General features: G+C 39.5%; 1 protein-coding gene and 1 long non-coding RNA gene across 2 annotated transcripts; one reads left to right on the plus strand and one right to left on the minus strand.

Annotated features, from left to right (window-relative positions):
- Positions 1-4,548: 4,548 nt before the first annotated feature.
- On the minus strand, positions 4,549-8,645 carry LOC134199816 (uncharacterized). Its single transcript, XR_009974455.1, has 3 exons — positions 8,200-8,645; positions 5,347-5,468; positions 4,549-4,639 (listed from the first exon to the last, which is right to left on the minus strand). It is a non-coding gene; the product is annotated as an uncharacterized LOC134199816 (long non-coding RNA).
- Positions 8,646-22,542: 13,897 nt separating this feature from the next.
- On the plus strand, positions 22,543-23,271 carry LOC101741359 (histidine-rich glycoprotein). Its single transcript, XM_004929503.1, has one exon. The coding sequence runs from the start codon at positions 22,543-22,545 to the stop codon at positions 23,269-23,271; it is 729 nt and encodes a 242-aa protein (XP_004929560.1).
- The last annotated feature ends 1,861 nt before the right edge of the window (positions 23,272-25,132 follow it).

Genomic DNA, 25,132 nt, shown 5'->3' on the forward strand with positions numbered 1-25,132 from the left:
TGTATCGGCCAGCAGCTCTGCTTTTTCGTCATCATCGAACGCCGCGAGTCGGCCTGAGGGGCCTACGAGGGGGGGCATAGTTACTACCGTATCCGATTTGAGAGTACGAGCTAAGCGGTAGTAAGACCTTTGGGAGGGCGCGAGTCCTTCTAAGAAATCAGACCATCTGGCATCTCGGACTTCGGCGATGCGAGACTTTACGTCGCGTTGTAGGGCACGCATTCGAATACGATTTTCCGCGGTAGGATACCTGTCGTAGGCGCGTATCGAGGCGTTCTTAGCTCTAAGGAGTTCCCTAATATCGTCGGACAATTTGAAGCGGTGAATGAAGTCCTCCGCTACAACTTGTTTCGATGACCTATCTAATGTCGAGGTGATGTGTGACGTTAAGATGTCTATGGCTTCAGCGGTATCCTGAGGAGACGGGGTAGAGTCCGGGTTAAACGGGAGCGATGGTGGATCAGATTCAGCCAGGCTGATGCCCAGCGTGTGCCAATCCACCACAGTCCTCGTGACGGGAACGGAGTCGGGAGCGCGACCGAGCTTCATAACGACGGGACGGTGGTCTGAATCTAACTCTGAAACTACTTCGATCGAGTGTAAGCTCAGAGTTACGTTTTTTAATAACGCTATGTCGAGTATATCCGGGCGATGCGCGATATTTAGCGGGTAGTGAGTCGGTATTAGCGGAGCGACGATATCGAAGGCGAGATCATCGACTAACGCGTCAAGCCGCCTGCCATTCGGGGTTGTGGTGTGTGAGTTCCACCTGATGTGTTTACAATTTAGGTCGCCCGCCAGAATGACAGAGCTCCCCATGCCGAGCAGCGCCTCGATATCACTGCTTAGAACGATCTTATCCGGTGGAAGATAAACGGACGCGATAACGATCGGCGCGTGTCCCGTCAGTGAGATTCGGCACACTGATGCTTCGATATTAGCGAGCGCGGGAGGATCGAGCGGGACGCAATGCAGGGCTCTTCTATAGTAAATGACGGTACCACCACCACGAGCAGAGAGCCTGTCGTTCCTGACCATGTTATAGTTCGCGATTTTAGGGTCACGGCGCGCGGGCTTAAGTAGGGTCTCCTGCACTAAAAAGATATCAATTTGATGGTCACGCAAAAAGTCAGAAACCTGATCACGTTGATTTGCGAGACCGTAAGCGTTAAAAAATCCTATCGTTACGGATAGGGGCTTTATTCTACTTATATACGCCATTGATTACCGGCGGAGTGAGGGGAGGACGTACGTATTTAATGACGCGTATACGTCGGCGTATTCTTGCACAACGGCGATAAAGTGTTGTGCAGTGGAGGCAGCGCGAATGGCGTCGCCCAAAGCGTTAACGCGCTCAAAGTTGATCGACTGAAAGAAGTCGATCGCTAAAGCGAGATTGTCGGACGCGGTCGGAGGGCAAGTCGCGGGAGAGGGACGAGTTGCGGGGGCGGGACGAATCGCGGAGGAGGGAGTTGTAACCGTGTTCGTGTACGGCAGCGGTTTCGCCCAAGCCGAGACACTGGGCACTGGCGCCGGATCGAACGCTGGCTTAGCCTGCGACACAGAGGGTACCGAGGCTTTGATGTCTGGGCCGGAAGCTCGGAGGCGGTTTTGGCGGGCGACGCGGCGATTTATTTTCGGGGCTCGGGGGCATCCGCGGTAATTTGCGGGGTGACCCTGTGTACGACACAGGACGCAGCTAGGCGGTTCCGTCGCGGTTTTTTGATCGCGAGTGCAGAGGGCCGTGGCGTGATCTCCTAAACACTTGACGCATTGGGGGCGCGCGTGACAGTTACGGGAAGAATGCCCGTATAATTGGCAGTTATGGCACTGGCTAGGTGTGCCTTTCTTGTGTGGGGTTTCGACGGCGATTCCGGAAAGGCTACAGACCGTTCGGATGTTGAATATTTGCTTACCCTCGGGGGTAGGCTGGAGGGCGACGAGAACCATGTTATATGGCTCCCTTCCGCGACCTGTGTGCATGCGGTGTACGGAGTTAACCGGTAGGCCTTGTTCGAGAAGGTCGGCCTTGACTAGCTCGGCATCCAACTCTTTAGGGATGCCACGTATGACGGCACGGAGTTCGCGCTCCTCCTGGAGCGTATACGTGTGGAAACTTATACGTTCCTTACGGAGGTAAGAAGAGAGGGCCCTATGGTCGTCGGGTGTTCGAACCTTAATTTGAATGCCGTTCGCGAGGTTACGGGCATTCGTGAAGTTGATATTTTTGGCCTTAAGGGCCAGAGAAACTCGATCCCAAGCTGCCTTCTCTTGAAGGATAACCGGGGGAGGGGTCTGGGTTTTATTTTGTGCCACCGGACGCGGCGACGGAGTGGCACGGGCTGGAGGCGCAACGGGAGTCTGAGGGCGGGGGCGCGACGCGTTCGCGGCTTTACTAACTTTAGCGGCCGCGGGAGCTCGAGACTCCGCGGCACGCTTCTTACCCTTTTGTACCAGGGTGAATCCATCCGTCGATGAGACGGGAGCGAGGTCGACCTCCATCTCCGAGTCAGAGTCGGAGGACGAGGAGGCGGGCGCAGGTGACCTACGAGCAGGTGTTTTGGAGGGCACGACGGAGGCTGCGGATGATCGCGCTGCTGGAACGGTGGCCACGGCGGACGACGCAGCAGTTTTACTCGCCAGTATAGGCGACGCGGGAACGGCAGGCACGACGGAGGCTGCGGTGCTCGATGCAGAAGCTTTGCACGCAGGTACAGGCGACGCAGGAGCAGCGAGCTCGGCGGAGTCCACGAGAGGGCTCGCGGTGTGATCGGCCTTGAAGGCCAGAAACTCTGAGGCGAGCTGTGGGTGGCGAAGTCGGAGGAATTCCGCGAATACAGCGTCCATGATCGCTGAGTGCCCAGGTGGGGCGGCCCCGGGTCTTGAAAACACTCGCCTTGCGGCGAGGCCCCAACTTCTCGGACCTGAACGGTTCTATTGAACACAGGTGGCGATGCGGCACGATTACTACAGGACAAAGAAAAAACACAACAAAACGGAAATAACAAAAAGAAACAGAACAATTAAACACTTCCAGGAAAACAGTTTGTCGGCAGATGTACCACGAACACAGAAACAACAAAAGGAAACGAAACAAATAAAAACTTCCAGGAAGAGCACTTAGTCGGCAGATGTACCACGAACACAGGCCGCGCGAACAATGGCCGGGCTAACAAAAGCCGGGCGAACAAAGACCGGGCGATCGAGTGGTCGATGAGCACGTCCGCACGTGACGGGTGCCTCTATCGGAATGTCTATATCATGCTTCACTGCGTTCTAGTCTATGATCTCCGACAAAATTCGTTAATTCATATATTTCATAGCAATTCATTCATAACAATAGACTACATTATTGTATATTTGATTTTTCCGGCGACATTCCAATATCCTAGTAAACAATATTTACGATTCTTACCTTTAAGGAAGGAAAAAGAATACACAAGTGAATCGAAATTCTTCATATTCATTCCAATACTTTTTTCTGGATGGTGTTCCACAGGTATGAAACAGTGCATCTCTTTTGCATCTATTTTTATCTAAGATGTGCTCAAGTTCTCTGAAACAAACAACTTCATTGCCAATGCCATGTTTAATTACTGGAGCCCGGGAAATCGAATCCAGTAATCTATTTTGAAATATGAAATTAAATTATTTCATAGCATTACATTATTTCATACCTATTTTTATCACTGATGGTAGGTCCTCTTGTGAGTTGGCACGGGTAGGTACCACAACCCCGCCTATTTCTGTCGTGAAGCAGTAATGCGTTTCGGTTTGAAGGGTGGGGTAGCTGTTGTAACTATACTGAGACCTTAGAACTTATATCTCAAAGTGGGTTGCATATTTACATTGTAGATGTCTATGGGCTCCAGTAACCACTTAACACCAGGTGGGCTGTGAGCTCGTCCACCACCAATCTAAGCATTAAAAAAAAACCTTATAACAGAAATACACCTGTTCGCATAAAACTAACTACGTATTTCGCTGTGACGTTATAATCCTTTAAGTTCCTTTCTGATAATTAACGTGCAGCAGACTGCTAACGACGTTCATTTCAACATTTTTTAACGTCCTCCCGACTCCTTGGGGAACTCGCAAAGGATTAATTACCGGGCTCCGCAGACGTATCTTATTTTTTATTGCTTTCAGTACGTCAGTCTAATGTTGTGGTGAATATTTCATTAACCTCACAGGGGCTCGCCATTTATCAGTCGCCAATGACCGTTAAATGACCGAACTATTATTATTTTATGGAACCTCAAAAATATTTGCTACACCCAAGTAAAATACTGTTACGCGCTGAGGATAAATAAAACCTCCACCAAAGTACAAATTAAAACTCTATTTAACACTTAGAATACTCACAATTACAATTCGTAATCCACTTCTTCCGCTTCGCTTCAAGTAGATGCGATTACTAACTGCCTTCGTGTTAACTATGCAATGCTTTTATAGTCGATACGATATATCTAAAATTATCGAGAATATTCTCGGCAAGATCAGTCGTTTCGATGTGTGTTTCCGCTATTTGATAATAGATGGCGTTACACTTCACGAGCGTTCTCGGTATTACTAGTTGTTTTGACATTCGTTTCTTCAACGATCGATGGCGTTATTCTTACCGTAACAATACTTTTAACTGTAACATGAAAACAGTTGCAAAAGTCTTATGCAAAAGAGGATTTAATATCATAACTCAAGATGGGCGAAGATATAGGTGATCTATTGACTCCGATAGCTGCTTAAAAGCAAATGAGCTATGAGAGACGGCTGGCTACTTACTCTAATAACAATCGGAACAAGGAATTATTTTTGAGTGTGCATTTTAATGAATGTTTATATATTTATAAGAATTCAGTCTTATTCAAATAAATACATTATTAGATTGGCTTTAAGCATTCAGATTGTATGGCAAGGCCACGCTATCATAGCTTGGTGGGCCCGGTAACCGTACTCGTCGAATTCGACAAAGAGGTCGACGTGCAACCTAACCCATGCCCGCTGAGTTTCTCGCCGGATTTTCTCAGCGGGTCGCGATTCCGATCCGGTAGTAGATTCATTCACGAAGTAATTGCTCTTGAGTTGTTAGGTCTCTTTCGGAGGCGCTCGGGCAGTTGTTAGGAAGTCCCACCCCTCCTGGCTGAGCCTTTGCTCGCCCACCTGTCCTGGTGAAACTGGAAAGGCCTTCGTTACAATATGTCGGTTTTACTTATATTGTGTTCTTGCTACGAGCAGATTTGGTACGCCAGCCAATAAAACATTCGAAAACAGTATTTTTCGCGAATTACGGATTATAAAGAATTATTAGTCATATTCGTTTTTTTCCATTAAAAATGAACCTCTTACCTACAATTTATTTGTTTACTGGTAAATAAACATAAACGTGCGAGAGGCGGATATCAGGAATTTGTACTTCATATCCGGCGCGCGCCGTGACTTCCGGTACAGCGCGGTGCTTCGTCCGGATTCTGTGGAATCGAAAACAGTTTCTGTTTTTTTTTGTAGACGGATATATTTTTATGAAACTATAAATATATTATTAACTTCTTAGTTTTTACTCATTCTTTAGCGATTAAGTACCAACGTTATTCTGCTAAGAGTTTCTACAGAGTGTAGGAAACAGCTCCAGAAACCACCGGATCATAAACATGAATCTAACATAATCAGAACGTATTTGAAATTCAGTAAATGATAATATCGTCGGCTTATTGCAAGAAGTTATTATGTGATATAATCAATATTTTGGGAAAAGGGCATTTTAGTTGGAATTAGTTAGTCGTTATGTTGATTAGCCCATATTATCCTTAAATTACAGTGAGAAAAAAATGAATGTTTTGGATTTGCTTATTACGTATATTGATTAAAATAAGTGAGAGTCGGTAGTCATATTAAATTATATATTATTTATAAAGCAAAACAAAAAGTTAGTGACTTCTTGCTACTTCATATGTTAATTCAAATTCAAATTCAAATTCAAAATCGTTTATTTCAACTTAGATGTCAGTATGACACACTTGTTGAATGTCAAAATACAAATAACAATGTTAACTCTACCACTTAGTTAGTTACTTAGTTTCATATGTGAATTAATTATTTATTAAATTAAAATAAAACAAAAAAATTCTTATCAAACCTTTATTGAACTAAACAAAAACGAATAATAACATAATAATTAAAAACAGCTCTTTCTTGCAGTTGCAGTTGCAATAGCTATTATTGTCAAGTACTCACGACAACGTCGCAGTCTCAAAAGTTTTCCATAATATATATATTTTATTGCTTAGATTGGTGGACGAGCTCACAGCTCACCTGGTGTTAAGTGGTTACTGGAGCCCATAGACATCTACAACGTAAATGCACTACCTACCTTGAGATATGGGTTCTAAGGTCTCACTCAGTATAGTTACAACGGCTGCCCCGCCTTTCAAACCGAAACGCATTACTGTTTCACGGCAGCAATAGGTAGGGTGGTGGTACCTACCCGTGCTAACTTACAAGAGGTCCTACCACCAGTAAAGACTTTCAAAGTGAGTGCGTAAATTTTAAAAGAAACATAAGAAGGTATAGCAGAATGATTTAGTAATAAAATTACTAGACTAATTACTACTTCGCACTATATATGTACATAGGCATATAGGGATTTCTTAGATTTAGAGAAAAAAAACTAGAGGGATTAATCAACTTATCATAATAATAAACAAATTGATCACTTCACCAGCGTTAAATGTCTTTTAGAGTCGTCTCCACATTGAAAATGTCAAGCAAGCTATTTAGCATGTATGAGGCTAGTGCTAGATGTCGGGTCAAAGCTGTCAAAGCAAAGCCTGTTCAAATGATATGCGATACGTGAATAGAGATAATAACCGCCTATTAATCATAAGCACCCATTTGTATTGCCATTGAAGGCAGACGTATAGCTGACGGTAGTGTATCTCGTGGACGTCAGTAATGCCAAGGGCACAGCAAGCTACTGCCCACGGACTACAATATATAATCAAATCATATTTTTGCAATTTTGCGTTGTAAGACATATTTGTCTTAGCTAAACTATACGTAGAAGTAATGAAAAAGATATATATTATCCGAAATATATAAATTGGATGATCCATTTATTTGATTACGCTTGCCCTTAATGTCTGATTCTTAATTCGGCTTCAACGTCGAACTGGCACAAATTGTGTTAACGTCGTGAGATCACAAGCTTTATCCGGATTTCATTTGGATAATTGAATGAGAATCTATTCTGACTGAGAAAAGGCTCGGCGAGAGTGTAACGTTTGGGCCACAGAAAGCGGGATTGCTCCGGAAAGTTCTCAGAGGAATTTATGGATATGACCCTTTATCTCCTTTTTACGATCGCACCGTGCGCTACCTAAGTAGAGTTCATCTAAGGCTTAAGCCTAAATGTTAAGACGCCCGTTGCACTAGGTATCGAGCGATGCAACTGTGCTGGTGTTCGAATCCTAGAGAAAATACTATCTAAAACCGTTATGTATCTAACCATTCCGTATATGCAAGCGTTCATCCAGATTAAATTTTTAAAGATGCCTGCCTGCGTTTCTAGAGGTATTTTTTGCGTCGTACCATCCAGCTTTGAAATAAGCTCCTTCCACGGTGTTTTCCGAGCGCTATGACATGTCCTTCTTCAAACGAGGCTTGTGAAGATTACTTAGCGGCATTGCTGACATCCATTGCTGACTTCCATGAGCGACGGAAACCACTCAGCATCAGGTAAGCCGTATGCTCGTCTACTTGCAAAGGCCATAAAAAAATACCTATTTTACATTTTAAACTGCTGCACTCGAAGGTTTGTTGAAAATTTATAAACTACTAACTGACCCGGCAGACTTCGTAGTGCCTCAATCGATAAATAAAAGACCTAAACTTTATTTAATTCCGAGCGTTTTCATATTTATCTACCTTTTAAACCTTCTCTGGACTTCCACAAGTAATTCAAGACCAAAATTAGTCAAATCGGTTTAGCCGTTCTCGAGTTTTAGCGAGACTAACGAACAGCAGTTCATTTTTATATATATTATAGACAATAGACAATGAAATTTGTAAATTTTTAAGCAATCACTTTATCAAGTAATACATGCATGCATTCTCTCGGACTCGCGGCTTTAATGGCCGCACGTAGCGAAACGCTGAATAGTTCGATGTGTAATCTTGAAGGTGTGATTAATTCTGCACGTTTACCTGATCCGGCACGGCACCAACCCTCGTTCGGTAACAGAACCTTTTTCCTTTGGGTTGCTTGAATCGCGATAAATCTTCTTTGTGGATTTCATTACAGGATGCATTTTTATTGGCTCGATTATAATCTATATATTAATAAGTGAAGCAAAAACTTTGTACCCCTTTTAACGAAAATTGCGCGGACGGAGGAGTATGGAATATCCCACACTTATAGAGAATATAGAGAAGGAGAGTATTTTATTTAATTATGCATAAAAGATACAATAAATCAATAAAAAAACATTACAAACACGTCCATGTATTTGACACATACACGCATTCATACAATATATTAAGTGTATAATCTATGATTCATACTATTTGCTTATTGTCAAACTTTTCTTATTGCTGTCTTATTGTCTGTGGTCAAATTGAGAATAGATTAATATTGTTTGTCTAAAGTGTAGTCTTGGTGAAATTTATAATTATAGAAGTATGATAGTCTTTGACAATAGAATCCTAATAGTGTACAAACTTATAATTTCAGTGAATTATAGTCGAATTTCGACTACACGATGCCCACTTGTAAATGTGAAACTACCTACGTCATAGTTATGTAAGTCAAACCCGTGTTTTAACGTTGCGACAGTGCGACAGTAAATAGGTTTTTTAATTATTATTTTTCTAATTTTTAGTTCGCAATCGAAACGGTGGTGAGCGAATAGAAAGATTGGAAATAAACGTTGAATTTTTAATTAATAAAATAATGCTGCATTGTTATGCAAAACAAAAAGGTGCTTACAAGTCCTGGGTCTCTGCATGCAGCCCGGGATTGTTCCACCTCGGCCGGCTTATTCCGAGCCGATGCACCGTTTGTTCCGCATTGTTCCCGACGGTTCAGCTCTAATTAACTAGCAGTCAATAGCAGGCCGCCTTCAGACGTAGCCCGCTCGGGCGCGGCCAATTACTCGCCTATTAATTTTGTAATAACAACCGGATTGTATCTACAGTCAGTTTGCCTGCTTCACGAAAATCATCTCGACTCGCAAACATCTTTTTTTTTTATTGCTTAGATGGGTGGACGAGCTCACAGCCCACCTGGTGTTAAGTGGTTACTGGAGCCCATAGACATCTACAGCGTAAATGCGCCACCCACCTTGCGATATAAGTTCTAAGGTCTCAGTATAGTTATAACGGCCGCCCCACCCTTCAAACCGAAACGCATTACTGCTTCACGGCAGAAATAGCCAGGGCGGTGGTACTTACCGGTGCGGACTCACAAGAGTTTCTACTACCAGTAATTACGCAAATTATATTTTTGCGGGTTTGATTTTATTATACGATGTTATTCCTTCACCGTGGAAGTCAATCGTGAACATTTGTTAAGTACGTATTTCATTACAAAAATTGGTACCCGCCTGCGAGATTCGAACACTGGTACATCGCTACACACGAATGCACCAGACGTCTTATCCTTTTGGCCACGACGACTTCGAAACTCCGAATCGCTCTATCGGTAGCTATAATCCAATCGTTCGGAAGACTAAGCTTAGTACCGAATGGAATGAATACCATTTACCAGCCTATTAATACAAATCGTATCGCAAGATCGCTATCAAGATCGAAATCCTCAACAGTAAGAGAATGAGTGGCAGATAATCCACATAAGAATATTTTTTTTTGTTTCTGTTTTAATAAAACTTTAAGTGGTATCATTATCATTTTGGGTAAATCAAGAAGAAAAATTTGTTAATCTAAAAATATTTAAAATTTATAATAATATGTCGATTGAAAATTTTGTTGATCTTGACAGACAACGGGTTATAACGAACATTTGACAAACTGCTTGTAATTAATTGCCTGCAAGCAAATCAAAACTTTATGGGAAAATAATACGAAACATAATCTCATACTTTCACGTCGTATCGGATGGACGATGCGAATTGTTTGCATTGGAATTTCATACATTAATTTCGACCCGAGCAAAATTAGTTTTCGATGAGTTTCGTAAAACTTTTCAGAGTTATTTTAACAATACTAATTAGATTAGAAATGTGAGTGGAGTTTAGAATGTATCTACGTAGTTTAAAATTAACTGGAGAAATTTATTGAATAACTAATAAATAGCCCATGGACTTTTTGGAATACTAAACGTGAATAACATTGATTTTTACTAGTATTTTTTTGTAATTGTTACCTAAATCAAGCTTATTGAACACATATTGGTAAAAAAGATACGCATAGTGCGGTTTTGATGGTCGCAAATGAAAATAAAGAAATAAAAAGAACGCAATTTTTAGTACTTAGTTTTAAATGGTTTTTGTAATTTTCACAGTCTATTCGGATTTTGTGCGTTAGGGAAGTGAAACTTTGTTAGTTAGTCAGCACTTTGCGGAAAGTAAGTAGAGTATATCCTGGCTTGGAACAATTGTAACGTTTTAATGTTCGTTTTCTGAGCTAAGCATAAGTTTTTCAACTCAAAATCCAACGAAAAAAATGTTGAGAAAAACAGGAGTCACAAAAATCATCCTGTATACAAAGAAACCGTGGACCAGGCTCAATACCTGACTATAATAATATTATATTACACTACGTCCAATACAAATAGTAACATAAATGGTCGAAACAATATACATACTTTTAGTAACTTTACCGCTATTATGTAGCACTTTTTTTTTTTCCACAGGAGAAAATCGCCGGATCCCCACCCGCGCGGCAGGTGGGGTATGTGAGAGTTGAACCTCACTAAAAACTCCTGCCGCTCACAACCGGCGCCCTACCTCGCACCGGGCCGGAGCCCAGTCGGGGCTATTGAGACGGCGGGACAGGGTTGACGCAGAGCACATTACATCCATCCCACCGTCCCACGGACGCCGGACCGGCGGCCGCCAGCGACACGACCACCGGTTCCCTCGTTCAGCGGGCCGAGAGCCCGTTTTGATGGCGCCGCATTACACCTTCCCCCAGAGCGGTCGGAGGAACGCGGTCTACCATCACCCGGCTTCCTAATGCGGGTGAGCGTACAAAGCACGCCACCCCATGTCTGGGTCTCTCCCCGCACAAAACGGGTGGGACCCCTAGCTCTTAGGGGGCCAGGTCACGGATACGACCCCGGTCCCGACCCCCTGCTCGGCGGCGGCGGGTTTCTACGTAGTGAGGAGAGCTTTGCCTCACTCGCCCCGCCGCCTCCTTCTGCGAGATGGATTATGTAGCACTTGGGAATCTCTTATCGTAAAAATGAAAACCCAAGGCCAAAATGCCAGACTTAACAAGATACTGTTAGTTTTTTCGGTATGCAAATCAACGTAAATAGCAATAACTAGTTAATAGAAAATAAAAAAGACTGGTTGTAAATTTTGTTAAAATTCAAACATCGACAAATAAACTTAATATGATAACGAAAATCATAAAGTATACGAAATGTTAGAACAAAACAATAAACGCGGTTTCATAAAAGTCATTTGAAATGTGTCTACGGTTTGCGAGCAAAAGACGAAAATATAGTAACTTTATTTTTCCCGTAGTAGAAAATGCATATTTTTACTTACATTACGGGTTAGGATCCCTCTATGCTATTTATTGGTATTGTTACTATTTTAGTGCTCAATAAAGTCTAAATTGTTCTGTTCCAACTTACAAAATAACATTTTCTCGTCTCTTTGTAACTCTTAATGCATTTATCTTGTTAATTTCGCACGTCTTATTAAACATTCAAAACAATTTATTTTAGGATTGAGAAACTCTCAGAGGCGGTAACGTATGGAGCATGGAGGTAAAATACGTAGTGCATATTATATTAGACTACGATCTGCACTTAAGTTATTTTGAGGTAAATAATATAAAATTTTGTTAAATTTTGCTGTTCACATATCCCGTGTGTAGTGGCGGAAACTATTTTTCATTTCGATTTAATTCGTAACAAATGGTTTAGTCAATATGACCGATTTTATTTTCCTTCGTACAATATAATAGATACTTCGACTAATAGCACGAGACCTCAATCTGCATTCACGCTATGAGGTTCATGGTCTCCGATAACCACTACCCATCTGTGTAATAAAAAGGTAGGGATGACGTTAAGCTGATCTTAAAACTGATTTTAAGTGGTTTTCGGAGCCTATGGACATTAACAACGTAAATGCCACTACCAACTTTGAGACATGAGCTCTTGACGGCTACTGCTTCGTGGTAGAAATGTCGCGGCAGTGGTTCCTACCCGTGCAAACTCACATGATGTCGTAGTACCAGTATTATAATTTCAACGGATTTGATTTTTATTCAGTGATGCTATTCCTGCATCTGAGAAGTCATTCTTGAGCGTTAAGTACGTATTTCACTAGAAATTCATTAGTAAAATAATCAAAAGCTAATGAAGGCTTACAACTTAAATATTTAAAATAAAAGAATTTACAATCCTAAAGCTGCTTTCAGATTACGCTATACTATAATAGTGCCATATAGTATAGCAGCCTATACTTAACCAATATTATATAGTACAGTACAGTGTGAACGTCTCCATAACAACGTATGGTGTGCGATATTGTTGTGCTATGAGCTTTTTTTTTATTGCCCGTGTAGGCAGACGAGCATACGGCCCACCTGATGGTAAGCGGTTACTGTCGCCCATGGACTTCAGCAATGACAGGGGCAGAGCCAAGCCGCTGCCTACCGAATACTTATTTTTTATTGCTTGGATGGGTGGACGAGCTCACAGCCCACCTGTTGTTAAGTGGTTACTGGAGCCTATAGACATCTACAACGCAAATGCGCCATCCACCTTGAGATATAAGTTCTAAAGTCTCAGTATAGTTACAACGGCTGCCCCGCCCTTCAAACCGAAACGCATCACTGCTTCCCGGCAGAAATAGGCATGATAAGGTGGTGATACCTAATATCATGGTATATCATATGGTAAATATACTATATGATATACTATATGCTATATACTATATGCTATTATTTTATAGCGTAGTCTGAAAGCGGCTTAACTAATCTAAAAAGCCTTAGCAAGAATAACCTCCATGAAATAATTATGTAACGTGTGGCCACATTAACGCACAATGGACACAAAAGTGCACAAACGCGGGTAGCCGACGCGACGGTAATCTTACTTTGACAAGGGTCCTACCGCAGGACACCTGAACACTTGAAATATTATTAAGGATAGTCATGAGTGTGCAACCCTAAAGCTGTTGAGTTTATTTTGCTTAGACTTAATGTAGATTCTCTTTCAATATCATTTTGGTAGTACTCTTTTATTTATTTATATCTTGTTTGTGCATCAAATGAGTTAACGGATAGTCGCCGTAGCCTAAAAGGATAAGACGTCCGGTGCATTCAAATCTTGCAATGCACCGGTGTTCGAATCACGCAGGCGGGTGCCAATCTTTGTAATAAAATACGTACTTATCAAATGTTCACGTTTGACTTTTACATCGTGTAATAAAAATCAAACCCGCAAAATTATAATTTTCGTAATTACTGGTGCTAAGACCTCTTGTGAGTCTGCACGGGTAGGTACCACCGTCCCGCCTATTTCTGCCGTGAAGCAGTAATGCGTTTCGGTTTGAAGGATGGGGCAGCCGTTGTAACTATACTGAGACCTTAGAACTTATATCTCAAGGTGGGTGGCGCATTTAGTTTGTAGATGTATATGGGCTTCAGTAACCACTTAACACCAGGTGGGCTGTGAGAGTCTTGAGACGCAGAGATGTTTTTTCATTACGATGTCACTATAGCTTTTAGTTCAGGCGTCAAGTTATAATTGGCACTTATTTGTAACAACTTAATGTCTTGGAATAGCTCCCATATTGATTATGTCTCATTCGACGCACTGATGCATTTGAAGGTTGTTTTTTTTTCCCTCACCTATTCGATGGTAGCCTAAGGGCTGTTCCAGCTTCGTGCAGACGTATAAGTGAGTTCACGGCACTCAACCTGAGAGAATTTGCTAACATCAGCCTTTTTTTTTTTTTGTCATGAGGAAATCGCCGGACTCCCCACCCTCCACTGGGGATGGAGGGTGGGGCATGTCGGAGTCGAACCGACTAAAACCTCCTGTCGCTCAACAACCAACGTCCAACCCTCGCATGAGACAGAACTCATGAAAAGGCAAGGGGAGGAGAGTGAAGCGAACATCAGCCCTAGCATGAGAAGTGCTTCGCAGAATTTACTACTTAATTGAGATCGCGATCCATTGAGAATATCCGGTGAGAAACGCAATGGCCAGTGTCTTAGTTAGTGGGTTAGTTCACTAGTGAAACTCTGCGTCGAGATCGACGAGCTTGACGAGGAATCAGACCGGTGCTTGATGGGCTTAAAATAATAATAAATAAATAATAAATATTTACTAACAATCATGCCACGTTAACCGGCCCCGTGATAAGTTCGTAAAGAACTTGTGTTACAGGTACCAGATAACGGATATAAATGTAAGATTTTTATTATACACATACATATATTTAATATACATCCATAACCCTGGAAAAGACATTTATATTTATCATACAAATATCTTCCCTTGGCGGGATTCGAACCCGCGACCCCCTTGTGTAGTGACCATGTCACTTACCACTACACCAGACGGCCGTTAAAAGCACCGAAAGTAGACCCGCGGGACCCGACCAGATATGTTTCGGGTGACGCCAGATTTCCGATTCTCCTGGGCCAAATATGTGGTCGGTTAGTCATTATACAATACAATTGAGACTTCAAACTAATATTTCAGGGTTGTGGCATTCTCGTCATGATGCTTATGGGCTCTGGTAACCACTTTAACCAAGTGGGCTGTAATCTCGTTTACCCAAGGCATTAAAAAAAACAGATTTTTAAATTGATATTGAAAACTGAAAATATTATTTTCTAAATTAAATTTATTTAATTGATCATTTTGTGAGATTTGAATTTTGGAAACGACTATTAAACGGATTATCGTTGTTTTATATTAACAAGAATTATGTGTTATAGTAGGCCTTCATATTGGATTATTTGTATAATAAAAAAATCGGTTGTCTGAAAAGTCGGTTTACTGACCATTGTTGAACGTGACAACGTCATAAGAAAATACTGATGGAATGGTTTCATTTTTCAAATTTTTTTATTTTTATTCTCGGAGGCGAGGCTTAACGCGGCGGCCGATTGTGCCTCTTTGTCGCTCGTTGCGCGCTCTCGCTTGCACTTCAAGCCTTAACTGGAACGCCTCAGAGCGAGGTAACGCCGCATGAGTCATGTTTTTTTCGTGCGTGCAGCCGGCTCCATCAAATTATATGACGTTGTCACGTCAATACTATTGCGATTCTGATCGGGCAGTAGATACATCACGAAGCAGCTGAAAGGAAACCTTCAAAAGCACTCGAACAATTTTTCTCACCCAGCCTGGCTTGGCCTGGTGAAACTGGAAAAGCCTCCGGGTCATCATAATTCCTTCTTTCCTTACAAAAATAATTATGACGTAACCGAAAATCGATTTAGATTCAGATAGGAAATTCTAAGAGTATTCAATAGTTCTATTAACAATTTTTCTAACATTCATCTAACTATACATTCGATCAACGGGACTCACTCTCACAACAATAAGCTTCGAATGGTTCTCATTGGTTAAATTAACACTTAAAATACAGAATAGTCGCGTCGTACCGTTAGAATGTAGCATTAAGCTGTGAATGTACACATGAACAGTTTTAAAAACTAGCGGCAAATACACAATGTTTTTTTTTTTTATTAGTTATATTTATATATCATATATATTATATTTCGGGTCGTCTAGAGGCCGGGCTGCAGCATATGGTTGTTGGTTCTTTTAGGCACTCGTCAGCACAGGAATCCTTGGTGGGCGTTGAACTTTAGGAATTGTTGAAAAATGTACCTACTTTCGTGTTGACTTTTGACTATTTTACTATACAAATGCTTAAAATGCTAAAATAATCAGGGATTATATAATTAGTGATTTAGAGTCAACGGGTTTGTGTATGACCACAACGTGAAGACCATCCGGTATGGACATGTAATGAGACGAAATGAAAATGGGATTGGTAAGAGAGTGTTAACTATGAATGGGGAAGGATATAGAGGAAGAGGTAGATTTAAGAAGAAATGGATGGATTGTGTAAAAAACAATATGTGTAAGAGGGGAGTAAGGGAAGAAATGGTATATTTTAGAGGAGTATGGAAGTAATAGAGATAACATGCTACGCTGACCCCGGGTGACTGGAAGAAGGGCAGGAGAATGATGAACATCGGTATAAATAAAGATTGGATAATAAAGAATGATAATATAAAGATTATATATTGTGAACGAGCCTGTTACGGACACTTAATGCAATTAGATTTGCAATGATCATTTGTTTGATTAGCTTTTAATGTCGCATATAATGTTACGTTAGCAGCATTAAGCGTTTGCCGTTTATATGTATAACGGAAATGCTGGCATACATCGTAGGCATTGGTTTGAAGATCCATATGCTTTGGCATCACTGTTGTGTTAAATGATAATAACGCTAGTAAAAATGCAGTAAATTATTTGTAATCTACACAAGGTTATCCCTCCTATCTCTATTTCTAGACAAAAGCTAAACTCCGACTATTAAATTGAGAGTGAGCTGTAATATCACTAAACTTTTGACACAATCTGCAATGTTTTAGTTTTTTCACTTAAATTCACGAATCTTAAAAAAGTAGCTATTATAATAAACACACTAAAGACTTTTTAATATTTAATTAAATACGAGTTAAGCATTTATTAGTTGTATGCACTGTGAACCTTCTCCTACATCGCCAAGTCAGCCTGTTGCTTTTATTTTCATTTATCCAACGTAACCTAATAAAGCGGTCTTCTCTTTCCACAGAGTTTTGTCGTTTCATTAAAAAAACATATTTTCAAGGGAAAGGATTTTTCTTTTGTAATTTTTTTGCGGCTCCGGCTTGCTCTCGTAATTATTGTTTCACGAATTTTCGAGTAAGTGCTAAAAGGCAATTTTTATTGCGCTAAAACCCTGTCCGCACTGACTGGGTTGGTCAAACTTAGCCCAAGCTTAGAACCGAATGATTGTAATATTAGCCCCATTGTGATTTGACGAGGACAACATTAAATTTAACTAAATAGAGTAAGATCTAACTTCATAATTTCTAGCCGCATATTACCGATAGTACTCCTTGCTAGTAGGTCTTGATGCTGCACGCAAATCAACCAAATATTCCATTTCTTGAAAAGGATAGCCGTTAAATCCAATCCAGTTGAATCTTCAATCTTATTTCTTGAAGTATACAGCTGCATTCACGCAGTGCCATTACCCATAATTCATAATAAAAATAATTAACGGACAGAGATAGCAAGTCAAAGTCTCAATTCGATGCCTCCAATGAACACTACGCTAACTCCAAATTCGTAGATTTACAGGAGGAGCGTTTAAACGAAAAAAGTTGATAAAATCTTTATTATTGCAGATATATTTATGGTTTTTTTTGTGTAACTAGCTGATTTACTCTTGCTTCGAACCCCATCAATAATGACTGATTGTAATACTTTTAACATAGTGAAGCAATTTGCGTGGAAAACCAAAATTTCAAAATTTTGAGTTAGAGTAGTGTTCATTGGAGGCATCGAATTGTATTCTACAAAGTCCAAACTGTAACGCGTAAATGCCTCTCGCTAGAAATAGGCAGAATAGTAGTATCTAGTCATAAAGCGTCTTTGTACTAGTTGTAAAATACAAATTACAATAACAGGTATCGATTCAGAAATGACGAAAAAACATCAAATATCGAGAAGCTTAAAGTAAAAATGCGCCTCTAGTTTCAATATTGCTGTCAATTACAGTATGATTAGGTTAAACAGATTTTATCTTGTTTTAAAAAACATAAAAATCAGTCAAATGCATCTTCTTCACTACCGGCTTCCCAAATTAGTTTATGAATGGATTGTGACTTTCCATAATGGATTTTAGATAAAATTATTTGTTCATAAAATTGTGATTTTAGTCCACATCCTTATTCCGACAAAAAAACCTTCAAAAGTACATTAGCTGAGTTTAGTTCATCTGATTCAGTGAGATATTACAAAAAAACTTCTATCAAACAATATCTACGTCTCATGATCTGGAAATAATTTATTTCACTGTCGAAAATACACTGTGGAACTTTTGTTCGGAGTTTTTTTTGGGGATTGAGTGCGATAACACAGAATAGGATGAAACTGTAGATAATGATTTTGAGCACATCGCTTTTTTTCCTTTCGGCCACACGAGAAAGTTGTTCAAAACTTTGGTGAAACTATATAGGCAGAATTATTACATATTATATGTAATTAATATCTTAAGTGTTATTCTTTTTCTTATTATTCTTCTTAAATTTTCTCTAAATTAAACAGTTTGGAAGAGATCGCTTTTAGCGATAAGACCACCTATTGTACAAATCTATCTGCTTTTTGACTGTTTTTGAATGTAAATTGTGTTTTGGTGTGCAATAAAGTGTATTCTCTCTCTCTCTCTTTTTAATACACGTATAACATTCTTGATTAAGTTTGTTTGTTTGACTTCTATAAAATTGGTGTGTCATTTACACGAGTGAGTTACAGTTGTTTGTTTCTTCCGAACATGTTTATGACGTAACGACCTGAAATTATGATTCATTTTTGCGTAAAAGAACAAAAAGCAAACCATTCCATACATTCATACAGCATGCTATTGGTTCGTCGGCATGATAAGTATTCTTCGGTTTAATTCCATGTTTGCTTTATTGGTTTTGTAGCCATAGACAAGACATGTTGTATACAAAAGTCTGTTTTCTAATCCTCTATATTTTAAATTGTACCGAATTTTTTTTTCTGAAATATAATTATGTACTGAATTTATAATTACGAAATGAAATAAAATAAAAATTCCTAAGCTGTAATTGTAATAAAATGTAATCTATTGAAAACGAGTCCTTATTTATGTACTTCTTAAGTGCCACCTAGTTCCGATCACAACAAAAACCTTGGCCAACGAGAGCACAATTCATGGGCTGATTTATATAAATGTGAACCTCAATAAAAGAACTTAATAGCTCTCACTGCCCCACTCCTTATAGGAAATCAATCCAGAGCCTTTGTGGGCGGCGATAGAAGCGGCGGAAATTCCAACATTATTTGTCCGACTAAAATGAGCACTATTAGAGTTTGAAACACGTGTCACTGTAGGAAATACACAAATGTGGGTACAGTTTAATTTTTTATTATTTTCTGTTTAAGTAGTGTAATTTATTTTATAAAAAAATGAAGATATTTTTCTAGGTAGATATGTGATTTCTTAATATAAATCATTAACTTGAATTCAACATATAAAACAATATAATTAAATCAATGATATATATATACGAAAGCAATGGATTAGATTTTCTTTGGCAAAAAAATATCTGTAAATTTAATTAGCTAAGACTGTTAATTCATGCTATCGCATCATTTGAAGCTTACAGATTTCACTAAATCGTATACATCTGCTACAAAACTATAAAACAGAAATATTACAACAAAAACACGCATTACTTCAAACAAAATAGAGGCGTACAAAACCAGCACCACTCGTAGTATTAGCAAATGATTTGTCTCTTGAACTCGAAAAGCCCTCAAGATTGCTCCTGACAAATCACGTAACGACCTGTTACATTTCACTACAAGTAAGTATTGAAGATTTGGATTTTTGTATGAATTCCAGCGGAAATTTTATATTCTTAGATCAGATATTTCATTGAAATGGAATGGAACGAGTTTACCGCCAAAAATTTATAAAGCAGACAACCTCCATAATAATATGACCTTAACTGCCTATTGCTATACGATTATTGAGCTGAATTGAACCATTATTTTAAGAATCATAATGTATTCTATTATACAATAACTTTACAATCCGCTTATCGAACCATTTATTTATAACAAACTAAAAAAACGTTAATGATCATATAGTTTCATCAGTTAAAACGTTTTTTATACGTATAACTGAAGCTTCCTGATTCTGCGGAAAAGATTAAGTATTTCTTTATTTTTCAGAACATTCATAAAAATTCCCTTTACAAAACCCTTAGTAGTAGCTTTGCTAATACAAAAATCTGTTTGGGGCTTAAAAAGCTATCTCATTTTTATTTTGGGATGTTTCGACAAATTCATTACAATGTATTTTTCTAAAGATTTTCTCATCGGAATTTAGAATATTCTGTGTCTAAATCCACCTATAGCTGCACTGATCACATTCAAAGAAGATAAATTGAACCGAATACAATAAAAAAGTTCTCATTGAGTAATACAGCTAATTAGTTAACTTAATTTAAGCCGTCGTAATTAGTAATTAAAGGAATTTATTTACAAGATACATTTAATCCATTGACATTTTTAATCCATTTAGATCGAAATTGCAAGGATAAATTCAAAATAAAATCTTCCAACAGACTATTTGTAGTATCTTCTGGATTATTGGTTTTTCCGTCACTTTTCGATTATAAGCGAGGTAGATATACCTTGTCGCGCCTGTTAAATATACAAACAGCTGTAAAAGTTGAAAAAATATTTGCCCATTTTGGTACTTCACAGCCCCAGGAGTACTAGAGGGGTCGTTTGTTGAAAGCCTCTTTGCCCCGGCCCTATTCTGGATATAGTTCTGAATAAACTTGTTTGGTTTTTGTGACGATTCCACTTATTTGTGTAATTACATACGAGAAGTTATAGAAAATAGAGATTTTGTCGCAATAACTATTTGTTTAGTTTTCTTTTAATCTTAGCAGATCATCGAGTCTAATTAACCAAAACCGAACTATACCTATACTTCATGTAATAAATATCTAATATATTTTGCTTGAATCTAGATTTACCTTTAATAAACAGATGAGTTAATGGCAAGCAATATTGGGCAGTCATAGAACCCCGAACAAAGCGTGAATATTTTGGTGTTTTTTGAGACAGGCTCTTAAACTCAATCGAATTGGCAGAATATATGTCTATCAGATAGAAGGCAGAGGGCTAAGAACTAATCAGTTCGATAGAAATACAGAAGAGGAAACTGCTACCACAAAACAATGACAGGGGAATACATAGTAGCTACGGAGTCACATATTTGTATCCTGTAAAAAAATTGGAACTATACTGAGACCTTAGAAATTATATCTCAAGGTGGGTGGCGCATTTACGTTGTAGATGTCTATGAGCTCCAGTAACCACTTACACCAGGTGAGCTGTGAGCTCGTCCACCTATATAAGCAATAAAAAAATAAAAATAGTAGAACAGAAGATTTTCATGAATCCTTTGACAAACTTTGCCGCATAGTTATGTGCCTCCCATCTAAAAAATCAAAATGGAATTTTATGCAAAAATATATTCCCTAAACAACAGAATAAGGCCACGGGCAGGGTCTGCCTACGGACAAACCCTATTGTTGTTTTGATTAAATTTGGACAGGGAGATGCAGATTGTTCTTTTTATGCAGCACCGAAAATATTGGACTAGACCGACAATATTTTTACGGCTGAAACCGAGCACTGGAATAAAAGTTTTCTACCTTGAATAGACACTACATTCGTAAGTTTCATTATTAACTGCTAACGAAGCGTGTCTCTCCATGCTCTCCGACGCTATATATCATTTTTTCAGCGTACTTAATCACTACATAGTATAAAACAAAGTCGCTTTCTCTGTCCCTATATCTGTCCATATGTATGCTTAAATCTTTAAAACTACGCAACGGATTTTGATGCGGTTTTTTTTAATAGATAGAGTGAGGAGAAAATAATAATAAATTACAGTTTCCGAAGCGAAGCGAGGGCTGGTCGCTAGTCCTAGATAAAACAACTCAATTAAATTTTAATATTGCCTGAATCTTACCTCAATATTTGAATACCTTAATATTTACTGGTGGTAGGACCTGTTGTGAGTCCGCGCGGGTAGGTACTACCACCCTGCCTATTTCTGCCGTGAAGCAGTAATGCGTTTCGGTTTGAAGGGTGGGGCAGCCGTTGTAACTATACTGAGACCTTAGAACTTATATCTCAAGGTGTGTGGCGCATTTACGTTGTAGGTGTCTATGGGTTCCAGTAACCACTTAACACCAGGTGGGCTGTGAGCTCGTCTACCCATCTAAGCAATAAAAAATAAAAAAACATGATTTAAATGGCAATAATTTCGGGCGAGAATCCGTTCCATATTAAAACGGACAGATTTAATTTGTCAATCAATATCGAGTGTACGACATCAAAGTAATTCACAATGAAATCAACGGCTGACCGTGACGCATGAGCGCGCACAGCTCGTCTCGAACTTGTCCCTGAGCTGTTGCTTACCCAACGCTTTCTTCATACTCTAACTATAAATAGTCGTAGCTTCAACAAATCAGTACAGAGCAACGAACATGAAGCTGTTCTTAGCAGCCGCAGTCCTCTGCCTTGTGGCCGTCAGCGCCCGGGAGTTAGGGGAGGAGGAGAAGGATTTGGTGGCAGCCGCCAGTGGCAAGAGCAGCCACCACGAAGAAGGTGGTGGTCATGAGCACCACGCTCACCACCACCACGATCATGGTGAGAAAGGACACAAAGGCCATAAAGGACACCATCACCATCACAAGGGCGATCACGGACATCACGGTAAGCATCACCATGCAGGGCATCATGAAGAACATGGTGGTGGCCATAAGAAGCACTGGGACGAACATGATCACCACGGTCACCACCATGAACATGGACACCATCATAAGGGCGGGAAACACGGCCATCATAAACATCACGATAAGGGAGAGAAAACCGACGGTTACCACAAAAAATACCACAAGGACCACTTCCACAAGGATCACCACTTCTACGATGACCATCACGATGAAGGCAAGCATCACAAGCATGGACATCATCACGGTCATCACGATAAGAAAGGAGGTCATCACAAGAAGGGAGGACATGGCGAGCACGGACATCACGAACATCATCATGGCAAGCACGGTCATCATGATAAGCATCATCACGACGAAGATCACCACGGTCACAAGGGTCATCACGGCCACGAGGAGCACCATCACCACCATCATGACCATGGCAAGAAGGGCGGTCATCACGACCACAAAGACTGGGGTTTCCATCACGGAAAACACTAATCTTTTACCAAAGTGCTGTGATATATTGTTTTTATTATTTACGGGTTTTGTTAGTTTTTTACCATAAATTATGAATCATGTTACATTAACTCTGTTAATAAAATAATATTATAAAAAATTAAAACTATCATTATTGACTAGTGGAACACGGCCATACTCAGCTATGGCACATTCCACATCACTACATAGTATAAAACAAAGTCGCTTTCTCTGTCCCTACGTGTATATCTGTCTGTCCCTATGTATACTTAAATCTTTAAAACTACGCATCGGATTTTGATGCGTTTTTTTAATAGATAGAGTGATTGAAGAGGAAGGTTTAGATGTATAATAACATCCAATAAATAGTGGAAAAATCAATAATAATTTACAGTTTCCGAAGCGAAGCGAAGGCGGGTCGCTAGTAATTCATATCTTCATGGTGTGACGAAAACCTTTCTTAAAACGCCAACAATAACTGCTTAAAATTAAAATCCACCATTCACCAGACACACAGATTAGATTTTACATATTCGTTTGAGAAGAACGATTCATTCAATCGAGCTACTTTTATATTATAGAATTGGTAATGTGAAATAATTGTTTGATAGAAGGTCGACAGTCGATATCGAAATTAGAAAAGTATAAAAGAAACTGAATTAGAAAACGGTACATTAATTTGAACCACGTTTCAGGTGAAGGTGTCTGTCAATTGAGCAATAAGCTATTTTTTCTTCTACGGAAGATTTACTGCGCCTAGGGATTTCTTTAATAATAATATTCTCTGGATCAGCAATTCTCAATCACTACATCGTGGCAATTTTGGTAATCCGCAATATCCTTTAACTATTTTACACAGTTATTTACATAAGCAAGTGAACAGCTTTTAATCTCTTCTATATATAATTTTTTTCTTAGATGGGTGGACGAGCTCACAGCCCACCTGGTGTTAAGTGGTTTCTGGATCCCATAGACATCTACAACGTAAATACGCAACCCTCCTTGAGATATAAATTCTAAGGTCTCAGTATGGTAACAACGGCTGCCCCACCCTTCAAACCGAAACGCGTTATTGCTTCACGGCAGGACGGTGGTACCTGGGTAGGTACCGCACGGATGTGCGGACTCACAAGAGTTTTTACGCAACCTACCACCAGTTTTTACGCAAATTATAATTTTGCGGGTTTCATTTTTAATACACTATGTTATTCCTTAACCGTGGAAGTCAATCGTAAACATTTGTTAAGTACGTCTATAGTGTGGTTTTGTCGAAATCTGTGATTATAGAGGTTAGTCTTTGACAATAGAACCATAATAATGTTCAAACTTATATTCAATTAATTATAGTCGAATTTCGACTACTGCATGACCACTACTTTCTACAAAAACAACATCTCTAAAATTTACCGATTTGAATCATTATTAAAGAAAAAAACAATACTAGATTTTGTAGCGGCCTTTTTTCTCGATTAATTTATAATTCCTTTTAAACTGGGAAAACGTGCTCCGAAAATTACTTGTCCACTCATCGTAATCAGTCTTGGTCGGACGAGGGTACACCTATCCAGGATTAGCGGAACACACGGCCGGCTAATTTCAAATCCGGAGTGATGAATTGCTTTACTAAGCGTTTTTATACCTCGCCTCTGCCGAATTGTATTTTAAATTTAAGATTAAATAAGAATTAAAGTTGCTTATATCGAGGCCTTCGACATATGTGACTATCTCGGTATACACCTCTTTTTCATTCCTTAAAACTTAACCGTAGTCCAACTATTGTTCAAATTTTAAAAAGTTAATACCCCTAAATTTATTATTGGGGTCAGTTAGCATCTAATAAACATCGCGTTTCTTATCTTTAAAAAATTTACTTGAACGCAAT

Source organism: Bombyx mori, chromosome 12, assembly GCF_030269925.1.
Source record: "Bombyx mori chromosome 12, ASM3026992v2".
Classification (NCBI taxonomy): Eukaryota; Metazoa; Arthropoda; class Insecta; order Lepidoptera; family Bombycidae; genus Bombyx; species Bombyx mori.

Coding starts and splice junctions, on each gene's coding strand:
- LOC101741359 (XM_004929503.1), top strand. CDS start 22,543: ATGAAGCTGTTCTTAGCAGCCGCAGTCCTCTGCCTTGTGGCCGTCAGC.